At 41.6% G+C, this 18,717-nt stretch overlaps 2 protein-coding genes across 3 annotated transcripts; one reads left to right on the top strand and one right to left on the bottom strand.

Annotated features, from left to right (window-relative positions):
• The first annotated feature begins 725 nt into the window (after positions 1-725).
• On the top strand, positions 726-7,914 carry LOC106807390. Of its 2 annotated transcripts, XM_014809707.1 has the most exons (9): positions 726-834; positions 2,232-2,386; positions 3,605-4,241; positions 4,417-4,607; positions 4,831-4,991; positions 5,606-5,757; positions 6,078-6,325; positions 6,774-6,951; positions 7,177-7,914. In XM_014809707.1, exons 3-9 carry the CDS (start codon positions 3,611-3,613, stop codon positions 7,338-7,340), a joined length of 1,725 nt encoding a protein of 574 aa, XP_014665193.1. In that variant the 5' UTR covers positions 726-834; positions 2,232-2,386; positions 3,605-3,610; the 3' UTR covers positions 7,341-7,914. The 2 variants fall into 2 exon arrangements, with proteins under 2 accessions (XP_014665193.1, XP_014665192.1); XM_014809706.1 differs by lacking the exon at positions 2,232-2,386.
• LOC106807389 (HIV Tat-specific factor 1 homolog) lies at positions 7,498-16,788 on the bottom strand. The gene is made up of 10 exons (XM_014809705.1): positions 16,703-16,788; positions 12,674-12,741; positions 12,391-12,473; positions 11,918-12,167; positions 10,967-11,257; positions 10,372-10,574; positions 9,901-10,067; positions 9,692-9,788; positions 9,446-9,535; positions 7,498-9,259 (listed from the first exon to the last, which is right to left on the bottom strand). The coding sequence occupies exons 2-10, from the start codon at positions 12,738-12,740 to the stop codon at positions 8,756-8,758; spliced, it is 1,752 nt and encodes a 583-aa protein (XP_014665191.1). The 5' UTR covers position 12,741; positions 16,703-16,788; the 3' UTR covers positions 7,498-8,755.
• Between the last annotated feature and the right edge of the window lie 1,929 nt (positions 16,789-18,717).

The following is an 18,717-nucleotide window of genomic DNA, read 5'->3' as shown; positions in this document are numbered from 1 at the left end:
AATGCCCTGGTTCGTGCATAGAATTGAACTATGATTTTTGTATCGATACGTTGTTTTTAAGCTTTCTTTCTCCAATAAGTGTATGTCTAGATAGGGCGCTGTTTATCACTGTGAAATTTCCATGTTTTTTGCGAATGTTCTTTACATCCAACTATATACGAGTATGGCCGCGTATGGTAATTACAGCTACAGTATAGCTGGCTTGTTGAACAGACAATTATTGACAGCGAAGCGCTTTTCTTATTATATTTGCAGAGGCTTTAGAAAAACGCAAGTGTATCAGCCAATGCATTAGTAATTCTGCTTGCCGTCTATTATTTCAGATGGTTGTTACCCACGATAGACCCACCGGGTGAAAGGACACGGTCCGAGTGTCCCGAATATTAGGTGCCCCCATCGACGAAACATGCATGGCAGCTAAGAATATTAACAAGCCCGTTGGCAAGCAAGTCGGTCGCCCGTTCTGAGACCACATTGATGGACTACTACACGCGGTGTAGTGTGTTTGCACACGCGGACGTGTCTGACAAAGGCCGTGTTCTTCTATCGAGTCATAATTAGCCAACGATGGCCACTCTCGGGCACTATACACGTCGGCTCTTCACTTGACCCTGTTTACGGCCACAGCTGACGCCTCCATAACCCGTGCGCGCGTACTGTCCACCGGGGCACCGTGGCCCCTCTTCAAATAGGTCACTACATCCACCTTCATCGCGTATATAAGAGCCCGTGCATAAAATATGGAGCGTTATTTGGTGATCACCGCACAGGTACGATTGACTGCTCCCGTGTGTTTGTACAATTCGGAGAGAACAGCACGCGTCTATCGACAAGGTACGTGAGAAAAGTTTGCTACTGCATAGTCGTCGATCAATGTATACAAACCCGTTATTATTTTTTTTATTAGTATCGATCGTTCAAATTACTGTATTCAATCCAGCAGAAACGCTATTACGTATTATGTTATAAATTATGAATGATTGGTAATTTGATTTCTGATAAATATAGGTGGCTAATCTCCTCCCTCTTGACGTCGCACCCTAGCAAGCAATGATCTTTTGCACTCACAAGTCATTATATATATATATATATATATATATATATATATATATATATATATATATATATACATATACACTATACATTATACATATACATAACACTATACATATACATATACATCTACATATACAGTATACATATACAATATACATATACAATATACAATACATATACATACTATCATATATACATATACTTATATATCATAACATGACATATACATATAATATTACATATACAGTATACATATACAATAGCATATACATATACATATACATATACTATACACATATACATATACATATATAACATATACATATACATATACATATACATATACATATACATATACATATACATATACATGTATATAATGCTAATGCCATTCGCTCCCTTTCATTCCTGCGTAAGTGAGAATCCGTCTCAGTGTCTACCACCAGGGAAATAGTAACGCGGAAAGCGGCAACTCAGATGTAATGCCTGCGTTTTTCCTCGCGAGAACACAACCTTTCAACGACGTACGCAATATAGCTGGTTACAGTCCGCCTATGTCTATTATATATCGCTGCATATTCACTCAAGTACGATGACAGCAACCACCAATACAAACGCCAACCCACGCTTCGATGTAACGTAACGGGTGATGGACTGGCAGCGGTCTTGCCACCGCTACCATGAACCGCCACGAAAAATGCGCATTACGTTCGCCACTCCTTAAGGCGCCGCCACACCGCAGCCGATGTTAACAACGATGAAGCGATGAAGCGGATTGTACCGGTGTGCGCGTTCAGTTTGTAGACGATTTTATTTTTATTCGGTGATCGTTCCAAATCAAACAATGTTTTGATTTTTGAACCGATGAGGCCGATGAGCGCATGAGACCGATGAGCCCGATGAGCCGATTTTAAAGGCCGCCGCACACACTACATCGCTTCATCGCTTCATCGCTTCATCGCTTCATCGCTTCATCGCTTCATCGTTTGTAAAATCGGCTGGTGTGCGGCGGCCTTTAGCACAAGTGAACCGCCGTTATTATGCATTATACCAGTGTAACCTTCGTGCGATTCGAACAATCGTATTTATATTTTTTTATAAAACCATCAGCGACATGAATGGAAGCTCTATGCACACTTTTTTTTGATGGATGCTATCTATAATTATCATTATAGTTCGCATTCGGGACGCACATGCTAGGGCGCGTATCTACGGTGAACACATTCACTCGCGTTCAATAACGGTGCAGCGGAACGCTAAGTACGGTAAACCTTAACCCGATTTGCCTTCACTCTTCACAAGACTCATCCCTGTCGTCGTGGCGAACAAGGTAATCAATTCTCTAACTGCGCATTCTCCGAAATGACCCCTTGTCGATGAAGTCAATACGCTCGACAGATAGTGTCGTCACACACGCATCTGTATAGTTAGTATGCCCTGTTTGGCGAACACCGCGTTTGAGCTGATGATTACCCACGTGACCCGGGATAAGGTAATTACACGGACAAGGCAAACGTTCCTCAGAGCAAAATGTCACGGCGAATTATGATCCGGTTAGGCTTTAGTCATCGACATAATCCTTCTACGATAATGATCACACGTCTGTGCGTATTTTGTTCGCAAGATTGCCGTATTTACCGCCCGTCGCCTCTTCAAAGCCTCGAAACCAGAGAGCTGGGTTAGCGACATTACTACTTAGAACTGGCCGTTATTAGCTATCGAAATTGTTGCGCAGCACGTTTCTAAATTAGATATAATTTACATCAATTTATGCAGAAGTTCGTATCCGCTTGGTGCAAATGAACGAAGCGGTGTCTTCTAATTGGACCTAATTATAATTCCATTATATTCTATAATTAGATACATGATATACATGATACATTTCTCGGTTAATAGATGCTATCGTGAGAAGCGTAATACTAGATCACAGCCAGTCTCTTATCCTTGTCTATGTGCCTCGCATACATAGATATATGATAATAGGCAAGTGGAAAACATAACTACATTTTCTCTAAGAAACGTCGAACTCGTGAAAATATCTGAAAGCTAAACAGGGATTTGTTTTGGCCCACCCGTGAGAGTACACAGCGCCCTGGTAAGCTGTTCTATTTACGCGCCGCGAAGTACCCAATTGTGTCAACAGTTTACCTGCGGTTTTTTTTCTACGATAACTGGGGCTCGCAAGCCCAGAGGTAGGATCTGTGGAAAATTGCTCTTTCATTTCAAAGATGGATATGAAACGTAGAACCGTAGCACGGCGATGCACGCGCATTCAATCAAATATGGGGACATAGAAGAAAGAATTACGAGGAGGGATAGCGAATTATTGTAGTAAATTAAGTAACTCGATCATGCCGCTACACCAGCGGGATGTGTGCATCAAAGAGTGATTCACTGTTCTCAATACGTAAATTCAAAAATAAGGACAGTTTGGCACGTAACTTGTATTCAGTCATGCCAGGTGGCAGTTCTTGCTAGCCGGCGACCATTACGTATCAATGTTCGACATTCGTTTGGTAGCGAATACAATGTATATGCCCTATTTCAGGTGATAATGATGAAACTGGTGTGCATACTCGCTGGTCTCACAGCGGTGTATGCCAGTTCCGATTACGGCCAGCAGGGGGCATGGCAGGCGCATCCACGCGGACGAGCTTTTGGTGACCAATATCCATCAAGAAAGCCAGCCTACTATGATCCATACGCCACAGAGTCTCCCAGCGCACCCTACTCTCAGCAATCACATGACGCGTACAGGAAGCCGTATCAGCCATCGGGGGCACGTGCTAATTACGACTCGCCTTCCCAGTACAGCTACCGTGCTGAACCAGGCAGCGTTGATCAGCAAACGTACGGCGAGAACGGGTACAACGTGGATCCGTACGCGTACGAACCTAAACAGAAGAGTCGCAGTTACGTGCCGCAGGGAGAGTTGTACAATCCGTACCGGAAACCTTCCGGCGGATACGAAACGCAGCAACAGGCGGGTTACGGATCACAACAGTCTCAACAATACGAGCAACAGCCTCAGCAACCGCCTAGCTACGACGAACTGCCCCGAGAGGATACTGAATACGGTTACCAGACACAACCGCAACAACATGGCGGGTATCGGTCCGGCGCCAACCCGTTTCCGAGATTCGAAAACGATAAATACGGAAACAAAATCGAAAACCAGGTTAATGGTAAGAGAGCAGTCACTGTCGCAATTGTGAGGGTGATGATTGCGCGTAGATGTTGTGGATGCTGGTATAAGATTGCTGGTAGAATTAGCAAAGTAAAACAATGGTAATACTTACACGTAATTCACTCATTCACACACTAGGTCTATCATTCTAATCCTTTTTTCTCTTCCAACAGATATTCAGGTTCAATGCGACACTAATAACAGGTACATGCAGGTGACGCTCAAGTTTAACAAGTACTTCAACGGCAGGGTCTACACAAGGGGATTCTTTGAAGCTGAGAAGTGCCAAGTTTATGGATCTGGTCATGATGTAGTGGAATTTCATTTTCCAATTGATGGATGCGGCACGGAAGAAATACAAGAGGCAGGTTTATCAGATCAGTTGACGATACACTTTTCACGCGCTCTTTCGCAAAATAAAATTAACACGTTAATTAAATATTGCTACAAGGTTTCAATACGAATAACTTATTTGAAGTCACAAACCTGAAAAACAAATCATTTCACGATTATTCGAACAAAGTACGATGCCGTGTAATATCTGCTAGTAGCTAGAATCGTCATCTATTCATACATATTATTATCAGGATGGTTATGGAGTGAAAGGATCTACCCGCTTTCAAAATGTCATTGTGGTAATGATGACAAAAGACCTAGCGATTCTGGAAGCTTGGGACCGCGCTTATAAAGTCTCCTGCTTGTTCGAGGCTCCCGAACCGAAGCAGATGAGTGCGGGGATTAATTTACCGTGAGTCGCTCCGGGAATCTATAACCTATTTTCGCTTGTGTGCACGTGTGTGTGTGTGTGTGCGCGCGCGCGCGCGCGTGCGCGTGTGTGTCTGCGTGCCGCATGCGTGCATGCATGGATGCGTGGCGCATGCGTGTGCGCGCGCGCGTGCGCGTGTGTGTCTGCGTGCCGCATGCGTGCATGCATGGATGCGTGGCGCATGCGTGTGCGCGCGCGCGTGTGTGTACGTGTGCGTGTGCGCGCGTGTGTGTGTACGTGTGCGTGTGCACGCGCGTGTGTGTGCACGTGTGCGTGTGCGCGCGTGTGTGTGTACGTGTGCGTGTGCGCGCGTGTGTGTGTACGTGTGCGTTTGCGTGTGTCACGTGCGTGTATGCGTACTTACTTTCCCGTCCGTGTTGCCTATATAGTATTATAGCTATAAAATCAACTTATATTTCTATATAACACGTATTATATTATGACAACACTACATAATGCACAATGCGGTTGACGAAGAGCTTTAATGTGTTGTTGTGCGCTAAAATTTTACGTTAGTCTAGTGTATTTCTAGAGTAGTTACGCGCTAAATATACGTGCCCCTGTATTTAACCTCATCTTCTTGGATTTCAAAACAGAACTCTATCTGCTACTCCGGTACCAGAACAGCAGATACGAGTACCCGATGTTAGGATTAAAGTTGTGGAAGGAAAGGATATTATGGCACCTAGTTCCAACGGCCTTGTTGTGGGAGATTACGGAACTCTAGTGGTACTACTCGATGACAACAGTAAGCAAATTATGATACACTCATTATGCGTGCGGAAGAGTTGATGACAGAAGTTATGTGCATGTATGATTATGATAATATTGCGTTAAAATGTGCGCATAGAATGTATTACTGCAACGATTGGACAATAATATCGGCCATGAATCAGCTGACTCAAATACACAAAACTGCATAATATGTAAACAAGAACCAATAAAACTAAAACGATTCAATTCTTGCAATAGTAAACACTACGTCTAAGAATAACATCTGTAATAATAATAATAATAATAATAATAATAATAATATAACCAATTTAATAGTAATAACGATGTTTTCAGGCAACTACGACATCTTTGTCAGTAGCTGTGTCGCTCACGATGGCTACGGTAAGTACGAGGTGTTGTTGATTGACGATAGCGGCTGCGCGATCGTACCGAAGATCATCGAACAACTCCAGAAGGTGAGGATCGGCCACAGTCAGGAACAGACCGTCATGTTCGCCCACTTCCACGCCTTCAAGTTTCCGGACAAACAGAACGTCTACTTCACCTGCAACGTGCAGCTGTGCCAGACGGAGTGCTACATGGTGAGTCGTGACACTATAACCTACGATGGTGCTTAATTACTACCCTGCCGTGATGGTAGGCCTACTGACGTTACATATGGCGTACGTGGTTCATGCCCATCGCGTTCTAGTCTCTCTACTGGGCTTCGCATGCCCAAGTGAATATTTTTTTCGAAAATATTTTCTAGGTGTCATGCACCACGTTATTTCGCAAATAGACGTTAAGCAATACTGTCATTGCTAATCGCCATTTACTCTCACGGACTCTCTCTTTAACCTCTTTAATCTCTGGTTAAGGGATCAGAAATTATAGAAAACTCAACACGAGTCCTTGTGTACACAAGGGCTTTGCAAAATGCCAATAACGTCAATGGAAACCAAGTTGAGCAAACGAGACCAACCTTGAGCAGGCAGTATAGCGCTCGCTATAGAGACGTTATGTAACCTCGTCACGTGTTTCGTCCTACAGCCGCAGTGTGGCGCCGGCGATCAGTACTCAGAGGAAGCCGCGGGTCACAGGCGCTTGAAGAGAGGAACACCTGCTTCTACGGACAACGTAACGATAGCAGACAGCAAACAACTCTACCGCAACATTGCAGTCTTCATTCCCGGAGACAACAATGCCGATTCCCTACCTTGGCAGTCATGTAAGTGAGGATATACATAACAGTGGTCTACCCACTTACGCCCTCTGTGCGTGCAAATGGTTAACACCCGTCCCGTTGCCTAGTGCGAGTGTGCGGATTTTCTACATAAGCATCCCCGAATCGTTCGTCGCCGTTCGCTTACGACCTGCTATCAATTTACATAATAGCGAAAGCCGACTCAATGCATCTCGATGCCATATTATAACGGCCGCTTTCCCTTTCCAGACATCCGCCAACGACAGAACGGCAGCGAGCTCGGCTTCTGTCTCTCGCGCGGAAGCTTCACCGCGGGCATTGTCATCATGGCCGCCATCTTTCTGTTCACTGTTGTGGTTACGTCAGTCATGATTGCGCGCGCCCGCAGACGAAAGGAAACGACGCCGCAGTGATGACGCACCGAATGGTCACCTGCTGCGACCATGGATATCCCACGATGCATGTGTATATATAGAGGATGTCTATGGCTGCAACCCGCAGCAGCTGCATTTATTGGTCAACCTTCCAGCAGGGCTTGTTGCTAAGGAGTTCGCATTGCACATATAGTAGTTGTTTAATGTTTATAAACCTTTATTACGTTTCAAAAAAAGATAATACACGTTCGTACATCTATGCTACTCATATCTATATTATATCTACGATGCTACTGCACAACGTAAAATATCATCTGTATACAGAGACTGACACTACATACTGCGCCTCATTGTCGTGTAGAACGTGAATTTTCGAATGAATTATATTTATCGATATGAATTATATTTATATTTCATCCACGCGATAGTGTAGACACCGACGCATATATCTCATAGCTCCATTATTTCGGTTCAGGATATCTATCAACGCTGTATCGGGAAACGCGCTGAAACATTGTGTGCGTGCGTGCGTGCGTGCAGCACGTTTTATCTACACGTACCGTCACTGAATATATAAATACTTCTTTTTCTGAATAAAATAATTTCAACATTGCTCACCGACTATTGCTCGTATAAATGTTTACATTATAGAAAATTGATAAAGGTTGTTCGCGTAAAATATATATACATATATAAACGAAATTGCTGGACGATTCATAAACCGGGTGCACACGTGCGTTGCTAGACGCTAATCAACTGCAAAACAGTCCGTTACGTAACAAATACCGTGCGAACCACTGCCTTGCATATTCTAGCACTACCTTGTATTATTTTGACAAATCAAACATGGTTGGTATTGAACGCGCACGCCGCACACAAGCATTTTCCAGACGCACGCATTCGCGCATTACATGACTATCAACTTACTGTAGTTTGGATAACGATTCGATTGAATCATGTTGGTATTTTACTCATTCGTGCCACTACACGAGTCATTGAGGTAATAGGAAAAAGATGCAGAAAGACTGCTTAGGATGCATATTAATGAGTTTTCATGTTTTTTTGCAAGATTACATTACAGGTTTACACAATTGTCACCCAATGACCTAATGTTCTCAAATGTTTTAAATTGTGAGTTAAGAATTTAGTACTTATAGAATATTTACATGGCAATGTTATAAAACAGTGTTTTCAATAGACTGGTGTTTTTACTGCTATATTTTATGTTGATAACAATGGCTAACCGACGTCTGCCCGGAAACATGCTGCCGAATCACTATCATAAAAACAAAAACCAAACAAATAATAAAGTTGTAAAAATACTTGTTTGAATTTACAAGTTTACCAAGATGTATCACGTTACGATTATTTACTATCCCAATGAAGAAAATATATTGTACTATATCTACAACATATCAGTCACTGGTGTAACTGCGTTAATAATAAATAAACGATTAAGTGGTTTCCATCGCAGAATCTACAATCTGTTTTGTTTCATCAGGTGGCGCCACCTTTTCTTGTAGGTCTGCACTTTGTGCTTGATCCGCCGGCAAATGTTCTGGTATGGTTTTTTCGTTTTCAGAGGCGTCTGGTGGAGAAACTGTATCCGGAGGTTTTGATTCAACTTCCGTGTGGTCATCAGTCGATGAAAGCTTGCTCTTTTCAGGATCAGCTTTCTTAGAGCCACCCCCAGCTGAACTCAGCTCATCCGCTTCTTTCTGCGTTTCCGAATTTGCCACCGACGCAGAATTTGCATCAATTTCGAGGAAGCTGTCCCATCCCTTTAGCCTCTTTGCCTTTTCTTCTTCCGTTTCCTCCACCTTAAACTTCTCCTTGCCATCCCACGTTGCAGCTGTTATCTTCCGTTTCGCAAACCATCGACCGTGTAGCGTTAGCAATGCCTGATCTGCATCTTCGACTTCCTTGAACATTACTGTGGCAATCCCTTCAGGATGGCGCTGCAACGAACGTTCATTGTCAGAAAATCTATTTTGATTGGGTCTTCAGAAAAGTCTCCGCTTTTCTGATTGTTAAACTTATTATATATATACTAAGAGCAAGTGCATATTTAATCAAGCAAACAGTACTGCAATACACTGATTTATGTTTATGCATGCACGAAAATATCAGGGCCGACAACTTACATCGTATATTTCAACTTTCTTCACTTCACCATACTTGGAACACTCATCTCTCAAATCTTGCTTCAATCCTAATATCAGAGTTGCATCTTTCTGTAAACACATATAACAAAATACATAGATCAACACGTTAAAGATGACATAACTGTAACTATTGAGAATCACAAAAGATTTAAGCAAAACTAATTTCGGCTACGAAAATCAGTAGTCTGCTGAGATAAACTAAACACATGCTAAAGCTTCACTAACCTCAAAGTCTTTGTTATCAAACATGTTTTTGACGACTATGACTTTCTCGTGCTTTGATCGCTCGCCACGCATTTTGTCCGGCCTCCAGTCCAACAGCCTGAAAATGATAAATAACATTTAGGAATTTTCTTTCTATCAACATATGTACCACTTCTATACCTCTATCAACCAGTGCAGTGACACAGTTGTTGAAAATACACAGGTCGTACTTTTCTTTAAGCTTTTCCATCTTTTGCTTGTCTTGCTTCCTGCGTTTCCGCTTCAGTGCTGGGTTGTAGGATCCTTTCAGCTGAAACCTTGCCTGCTCTACCTTGAGTTTCTTACCCTTGTATTCACTGTCATCTAACAGCTGTTCAGCCAACTGCACTGACTCAATCTGAAAATAGTGAATTACAAAGGTTAGTTACCAGCAATAAATGGAAATGAGGCACTACGTCATGCGACAGCTAATAGGCAGTCGATAGGCATGCATCTGGTAATCATTTCATAGCTTATCCTTTACTGAAAACTAATAAATGAAAATTTATGTCAATAGATGGATCCATAGTTGATGACCATCATAGCTACATGCAATTTTACTGCAGAACAGAACAAATAATAGAGAGCATTGAGTCATACTATGTGTACACTGTGGTCAAATTTTGTTTTTGTATTCAATGCAGTGCAAATAATTGCCTCACCTTAAAGTAACAGCAAAGGGCATCTCCTTTAAAGTGCCCCTCTTCATCCTTGTACAGCTTGACCTTGGGTTTGCCTGTCTGAGGGTCGTGCAGAATGAGCCCATACTTGGACATGAGCTGAATGAAGTTATCTTCCGTAGTGGACAATGGCAGGTTGCTGACATAGACATTAGTGTTCTTGTTCTCCGACACATCAAACCAGGCTGAAATATGATAGCACTGACAGCACACAAAGAGAACCACAACTGGATCTGGATCTGGCATATTAGATTTAAATCAGGGAAATAAATAATGACAATAAAAATGTAAACTTTGCTAGCAGAATAATGCAGATATACGAATGAGGTAGTATACTTTTATCTTTTAGAATCATTATAATATACACTGTGAGGTACTCTTAACTGTTTTACTATACTGGAGTATAACACAAAACTGTTCAAAATATTGATACACAGTATAGCCGATGGTTACCAGGGTATGTTACTCCATATGTAGACCTTAAATCAGAAAGTTATCATCATGAATAACTATAACATAAACCAAAAGCTCAAATTATTAAATACTCAAATTATTCATATAAAAAAAAATTCCATACTTGATTCCTGTTTTTTCTTGGCGCCTTGCTTCGTACTACCACTCTCCTTTTTACTGCTGTCCTCCGTTTGCTCATCTCCACCCTTTTCTTTATTCTCGCCTTGCCCCTCATTTGTCAGCCCTGCAGCGTACTGTTCATAATGTTGGTTGTAGTAGTCCCAGTGATCCCTCTTCTGCTGCTCTGTCAGGCTACTGTACCATTCATTTCTCTCTTCCTCTGAGCATGTGCAATACCAGTAAAAGAAATCCTCATGGCTGTACTCAGATGACTCCTTTGCATAATCCTCTTCCGCTAGATATAAGAGTGGGGAAATTAATGGGGTATTGCGAGTAGAGACTGAGACTGAGACTTTACTTCTATAAACGTATCATTAAAAAAGTGGGGAGCGAATTTCTGTGGCATGGGTCCAACTCCCTATACCTGGCACCTATGAGTCCAGTGCCAAGTCAGATGAAGTAATTTGCTTCTGTTTAGAATGGCCATAATTAGGTGTTCCAGTAAGTTTTGAAGCCATTTCTACAGTAAAGGACCATAATAATATTGATAAATGGTGAAGATATACAGCAAACTACACCAGGTACCACAGATGCTATTTCAAACAGTACCACTAAAATTCGCAAACTACTAAAATATAGCGACAGGGTGGGAAACTACTTTGCCATTGTTTGAGATGGTCGTTAGTATGGAAATTTACGCATGACCAACCATAAGACGTTGTCGTTCTTTTGGAATTTTGCCTGCTACCAGAAATTCCTCAAATTGTGTTATTGCTTGGGAATTTCCCTTATTAAGATACCTGGTTGCGTAGGTTGAACATGAATAGATAAAATGTACTAGAAATATGAGAATGAATGCACTAGATAACTAAAATATACTACCACTGAATCCCAGGTAAAACACCTGCATTCAGCCTCCATTTTACACCTAGCCTAACCTGCTGCTAACACCAACCTTTTTCTAACAATCCTAATTCTTTCTCGCCACTGTCTTTTGAATTCTTTCCATCCTTCTTCTTTCCCTTTCCTTCTTTTCCTTTGCCCTTATCCGCAGCATCTTTCTTGTTCTCACCATAGAACTGAGATTGCCACTGACGATATTGGGCCCAATACTCTTGGTGCTCTTTTGTTGCTGCCGGAAGCTGAGAAAAATCGGTTTCTACTCCATAGTTGGCCTGATACTGTGCTATGAAGTCCGTGTCAATCTGCAAGTAATTATATACATCCTGTCATCTTCAAAAACAGGTCCTGTTACGTTTTGCACTACATAATACTCCTGTCATCCAATTGTAGTTAGTATTTGTTCCTACACACCACCTATGAACCCCCACAGTTAAAGTGAGAGAGAATGGCATCATATTTTATCTATCATTACTCTTATAAATATAGATTAAAAAGAGGAAAGGTAGAGCAGTAGCCAGGAGATACCTTAGGAAAGTATGCCTTACGCTTTGGGTCCCACTCATATTCCGTCCCATCCTTGTCAGTGTAACTCTTGGCTTTTCCTGGATCTGGAATAGATGTTGCATGGGGCTTAAAATTTTACTTGTCACCATTCACAAATCGAGAGAAAACTAACTGTTTACTCAAGCAAATTCAACGTGTTTATGACAATGTCTGATAAACAAATAAAACAGTGTTGTTAGCCAACATATGTAGCATGTGCTGTGCTAAAGTTATCCATGCTGTCACTTGCATCTTGTGCACGTACCTGCACCACTCTCGGGGCCCAGCTGTTCTAGTCGAATCTGCTCTTCAAAGTCTTCATTATCAGACATTCTAAAAATATAGGACATGCATAAATGTGATATAGTATGAACTAGTTGTTACATGCACAAATCCATCTCCTACACACAACAGGTACATCTAACTTGTATTCGTTTCTTCAAATCTTTACGCATTTGTTAGTTTTGGAATGGATTTGCTGGTTACTGAGTAACCAATTCATCCAGATTAATTCCCTAACATTGGAAATTCGAGCCAAACTTTTATTAACTAATCTTTTACAATTAGAACCCTTAGTATTGCTGCTTGCATATTCTTCCATTTAATTGCATCACAGGCTATAGCTTAGTATAGCAGATAGCAAATATTAACTTCTGTTTCCAAGTACTGTGGGTCACAGGCACTTGGAACATTTCAAGAATAAAATGATGGCAAATAAACACAAAATGTATTTCCTACTAAAGTTTCAATGCTTATGCATTCTCTACCAACTAATAATTCCAAGTAAATGCTGTTGAAATGCTCATTTCATTCACTACGTTCATTGGAAAAGCAATCAAGTAGAGCGAGAAGAGCACAGGCACTTGGAGCGTTTCAATAAAATATGCTAAATATATATGAAATCTATTTACTACCAAAGTCTTAATGTTTCTCTACTCTCCTTCACCTATTATTGCCGAGAATTTCCTGTAAATGCCGTCCAAATGCTCATCTGTAACAAACGCTGGCTGCCGCCATGGCTGCCGCTGCACACTGACACCTAAATATATAGCAGGTAGGAAAGCATGCATATGCTGCCAAAATTCGCTCGACGCTCGCTAGATTTCACACGAATACAACAGAAATATTTAATCATTCTACTCCATCTTTGTTACTATTTGAAGAACAGTGTTCACTTGTTATAAAAACATACAGTCTGTGTTTGTAACCGAGCTGTGTCACGCGAAATCACACAAAGCCTGACGAAATTCTCGCGTTCGCTCCCATTGGGCAGTTTATGTAAATGTCGAGTCAAGTCCTGATCACCAATGTACCCCTGATCTTGGCCAAAAGCGGGGATCCATGCATTATAATTTTCTAAATGATCCAATTGAAAGATTTGAACCCAATCATAGTTGGGGGCATTCCCAGCAGCTGCTCTATTTTGCCGTCCTCTACCACGACCCCTGCCTCTTCTGGCTGCATTCTGCCCTCTCCCAGGTCTGCAATGTGCCCCTCTGGGCATGCCACGCCCCCCTTTGGGGGATAGGGGGTTAAAGTAAACATTATGTACATCGTCTGACGTCATGCAATACAGGCTCGTCTGCATCATTTTCACTATCCGAAGAATTCGCCCTCAGAATCGCTGTCAGCGAATAATTGGTCTATTGTTTCTTCAACATTGAACAGTCTTTTGGCCATTCTGGCAAAAAAATCGGTGATTTTCCGTCGAAATTTACTCCAAAACTTTGAATAACAACATACGATTATTTTGGTGTAGAATTGATGTGCTACACATACGCCATCTAGCGGGGATATATAAGGCCAAACAAAAAAATACCTTTGGTTCAGGTCACATGGATTGTGAAAATTAGGGTAGGTAGGTAGGTATAACATTTTTTATTTTTTTACTTTTTTTCCTGTAAAAACATGGGTAGGCAGGAATATAATTTTTTTTTCACAAGTTAAATATATACAGCTTGAAATGCAGGAGCCACGAGATGCAAATGACTTGCAGTTGCATGTACCATTGCTGCAAATCATGACATTGTTTTAAAAATGTGAACACCAGTTGTGTACTGGTGTCGTGTACTGGTATTCGTGTCGTGTACTGGATAGTAGTGTTAGGAATCGCTCCAAAAACGGAGCTCGATTAATCGTCCCTTTGAACGAGCGAGTAACCGAAGTGTAAACGGCTCTGCGGCCGCGTATAGCACGATAGCATGCGTATACTATATAGTACGCGATCGATCGCGTACATCAAAGCCGGCCGCCGCACCATACGATCTTCAGGCTCTGTTTATGAAGTAGCCGGCCCAGGCTCTATACGACTGTTTCACGTTTTAGGATTCTAGGAAACGTAGGTAGGAACTGTTTCACTTCTCGCCAACGAAGTTCTGTTTATAAATATTTTGGAACTCTCCTTAGGTAAATAAAATGACAAGAGTTGGATATTTGAATATGTATGAGCGGCAGGCGGTATCTTTGAATTTTATTTTTTCTTGTTACTCCGAAATGTGAAGTCGGGCGGGTGACCCGAACCAAAGGTAATTTTTAGGTCGGCCTAAAGGCAATTCCTAGCCGTATTTTCGTATTTTTTTTAATGTTTTACAGTGGGGCGTATCCTGTCGCAATTCGGCGATGGTGGAAGGGAAAGGGTTAAGTTACTACAAACACTCAAATTAAACCGCAAACTAATGGCAATGCTTAAAAGTTAAATGTTGTATAGCTCTAGTACTATAGCCCGCGGATCGCTGCCGCAGGGCTATAGCACATTCTGCCATAGATGTAATCTAAGCAAATGGTCCAACTGATGTGACCAAAAATTTATCCCCAAAACGTAAAATGATCGGGCTTTTTAACACTTATCTATCAACATGGACATCTCACCTATCTTTTTGAACACTTTCACAACTTTACACCAGGTATTTATGCTGTTATTCCTCAAAGTCTTAGCACTACTGGTGTTTTGTTTTCAAATGCGGTTGCTCTGCTTATGTTAGATACAATAATGTAACCCAAACCCAAGAGGATAGGGTTACAAAGTCTCCCTATCCTTTTCTGCGGAGGAATGCCCGAGTGAATCACTCGGGCCGGTTTGCTGGTGCTTTTTCAGATACTAGAACTTCCAAACTGGGTTTATTCTCAACACGAACCTTTCTCCGCTATTCGGGAACTTACTATGTATCGCAATACTCTGTATTAAACTAATATAACCTGTTACAAAAATTCGAAGTGACGAGCGGCGAATATACTGAGCGCCATTTCTGTTGACCTGTGACGTACGCATTTCCCAATGCGCATAGCGATCGGCAAACTCAGCGCCCTCCGATTGGTCGGTGAATCCGCTCTTCAAACCGAAGTACGTCACAGGTCAACAGAAATGGCGCTCAGTATATTCGCCGCTCGTCACTTCGAATTTTTGTAACAGGTTATATTAGTTTAATACAGAGTATTGCAATACATAGTTAGTTCCCGAATAGCGGAGAAAGGTTCGTGTTGAGAATAAACCCAGTTTGGAAGTTCTAGTATCTGAAAACGCACCAGCAAACCGGCCCGAGTGATTCACTCGGGCATTCCTCCGCAGAAAAGGATAGGGAGACTTTGTAACCCTATCCTCTTGGGTTTGGGTTACATTATTGTATCTATGCTTATGTGTGCACGCGTGACTCTTCAGTGCTAAGACTTTGAGGAATAACAGCATAAATACCTGGTGTAAAGTTGTGGAAGTGTTCAAAAAGATAGGTGAGATGTCCATGTTGATAAATGTGTTAAAAAGCCCGATCATTTTACGTTTTGGGGATAAATTTTTGGTCACATCAGTTGGACCATTTGCTTAGATTACATCTATGGCAGAATGTGCTATAGCCCTGCGGCAGCGATCCGCAGGCTATAGTACTAGAGCTAAATGTTGTAGTACTTGTACTTGCTATATTACTAGTCGACAAAGATTGTTTACCAACTTGTAACCGCAATTTTTCGCTAGTGAGCGGGCACAATGTATTTCCAAGTGGAGGGGTGGGCAGGTTGCACGCGATTGCAAACCGCCATTTTTCGTTGCGCAGCGCTAGCACGGTCTACGGCAGTTAATTGAACGCGGGCTATAGTACTAGAGGCAGTAGAGAGTAGTACTAGTAGTAGTAGCAGTAGTACTACTACTGTACATTTCGTGTTTATTTACCATTATTTTTTTTTATTGAGACGTTCCAAGTGCCTGTGCTGGTAACTGTCTAAGCTAACCATTTACATTAAGTGTAAACATTTAAAAGTAATCCGTTAGCCTACATGTAATCAGTGTAAAATTAAGAAGTCTTACGTGATAACAATGCTGTTTGCTGCTGAAGTCGGTTACCGTTTGGTTTATTATTAACCACGTTGCGCCACCTTGCGTTTCGTAAATAAGTATAACAAGCGAGATACTAGCGCCACCCAACGACGGGATAGTGAGGTTTTGCTCGTTAGTTTATAAAAGTCATGTGCGACCATAGCTATAATTATATACAACCACGTGTTGTTATCAAGAGCTAATAGTACCTCTTTATTAGCTCTTGTTGTGGTATTATTAGCTCTTGTTGTTATATATCAGGGGCGTGTACAGGATTTAGACCAGGGGGGGGGGGTCTAACCGTAACCCATACTTGCGAGCACGCGAAGCGGGGTTATTCAAAAATTTTGAAATTAGACCCCCTCGGATGCGTTTTCTGCGCGAGCAGGTGGGGGGGTCCGGACCCCCTGGACCCCCCCCCACCTGTACACGCCCCTGTATATCTATGATACGACCGTCAATATCATTAAATCAATGTCCTACTATCATGCCTTTATGATAACACATTTAAAAAAAAACGAAATCTCTCCTCACCATTTGTTTACCTTCTACATATCAACACCGCAATAGAGAACTTCTATTGTATTGTATTGTTTGTAACTATGTACTTTTATTGTATCTTAGAAATACAATACAGCTTCCCTGGATATTGAGCGAGTATAAAAATGACAATAAAACGTGGTTCAACTAGTATACGGTTTGTACACTACTATATATGCTGTCAATCTCTACTTCCCTCTGAAATATTACAATGCAACACACTCACTTGGAATCTCAAAAATGTTTATTTTATACTGCAGAATTAAAAATCTTACATCGATTCACCATGTTTCAGCCATGCATGCAATAGCATATACAAGAGCAGGACAATTTATGTTACTAGTAAAGAGACTTAACATTCATTAATCACTATGACATGCCCTACAAAACCAAACAGGTACCAAGGCCGTAGCGGCCGCCACGGCAGCACGGCACTGCCGTACGTGGCACCATTTTGACCAAAAAATTGTGCTGGGAACCAAGGAGCTAGATATACCAAGGAGATGAAACGACACATGCGTGTGCAGTCATAGTTCCTACTCATAATATTTATTTTAGATACTTTAGTCAAAACATCAGCTTTAGCTGCATTCCTTTTTGAAATTTACAAATTGACCTTTTAAGATAATCAGAATTTCTATGTACTTTTATTGTATCTTAGAAATACAATACAGCTTCCCTGGATATTGAGCGAGTATAAAAATGACAATAAAACGTGGTTCAACTAGTATACGGTTTGTACACTACTATATATGCTGTCAATCTCTACTTCCCTCTGAAATATTACAATGCAACACACTCACTTGGAATCTCAAAAATGTTTATTTTATACTGCAGAATTAAAAATCTTACATCGATTCACCATGTTTCAGCCATGCATGCAATAGCATATACAAGAGCAGGACAATTTATGTTACTAGTAAAGAGACTTAACATTCATTAATCACTATGACATGCCCTACAAAACCAAACAGGTACCAAGGCCGTAGCGGCCGCCACGGCAGCACGGCACTGCCGTACGTGGCACCATTTTGACCAAAAAATTGTGCTGGGAACCAAGGAGCTAGATATACCAAGGAGATGAAACGACACATGCGTGTGCAGTCATAGTTCCTACTCATAATATTTATTTTAGATACTTTAGTCAAAACATCAGCTTTAGCTGCATTCCTTTTTGAAATTTACAAATTGACCTTTTAAGATAATCAGAATTGGTTGCTTTCAACATAGCCTGAAAATGCAGGAAATGCCATTTCCAGGCTTTAAATTTCAAAAATATTCTTGGGGAGGGCCCCCAGACCCCCCGCATGGGCTTCGCGACTGCGGCACACACCGTAACCTCTACTTATGCTATTATGACTTGGTGATCCTACATTTTTCTGCAGTAGCACATTTTGGGAGGCCACTACAGCCCTGGGTACATAAACTTGGAGACATTTGCTCAACCAACTCTGTATACTTCAACA

The sequence above is a fragment of the Priapulus caudatus genome, unplaced genomic scaffold (genome assembly GCF_000485595.1).
Source record: "Priapulus caudatus unplaced genomic scaffold, Priapulus_caudatus-5.0.1 Scaffold211, whole genome shotgun sequence".
Classification (NCBI taxonomy): domain Eukaryota; kingdom Metazoa; phylum Priapulida; class Priapulimorpha; order Priapulimorphida; family Priapulidae; genus Priapulus; species Priapulus caudatus.
This window is presented reverse-complemented; position numbering and strand designations above follow the sequence as displayed.

Coding starts and splice junctions, on each gene's coding strand:
- LOC106807390 (XM_014809706.1), top strand. CDS start 3,611: ATGATGAAACTGGTGTGCATACTCGCTGGTCTCACAGCGGTGTATGCC. Junction 4,608..4,830: donor GCACGGAAGAAATACAAGAG/GCAGGTTTATCA, acceptor TATTATTATCAG/GATGGTTATGGAGTGAAAGG. Junction 6,952..7,176: donor TTCCCTACCTTGGCAGTCAT/GTAAGTGAGGAT, acceptor TTCCCTTTCCAG/ACATCCGCCAACGACAGAAC.
- LOC106807389 (XM_014809705.1), bottom strand. CDS start 12,740: ATGTCTGATAATGAAGACTTTGAAGAGCAGATTCGACTAGAACAGCTG. Junction 12,474..12,673: donor GGGCCCCGAGAGTGGTGCAG/GTACGTGCACAA, acceptor CATCTATTCCAG/ATCCAGGAAAAGCCAAGAGT. Junction 10,575..10,966: donor CAAGAAAAAACAGGAATCAA/GTATGGAATTTT, acceptor ATCATATTTCAG/CCTGGTTTGATGTGTCGGAG.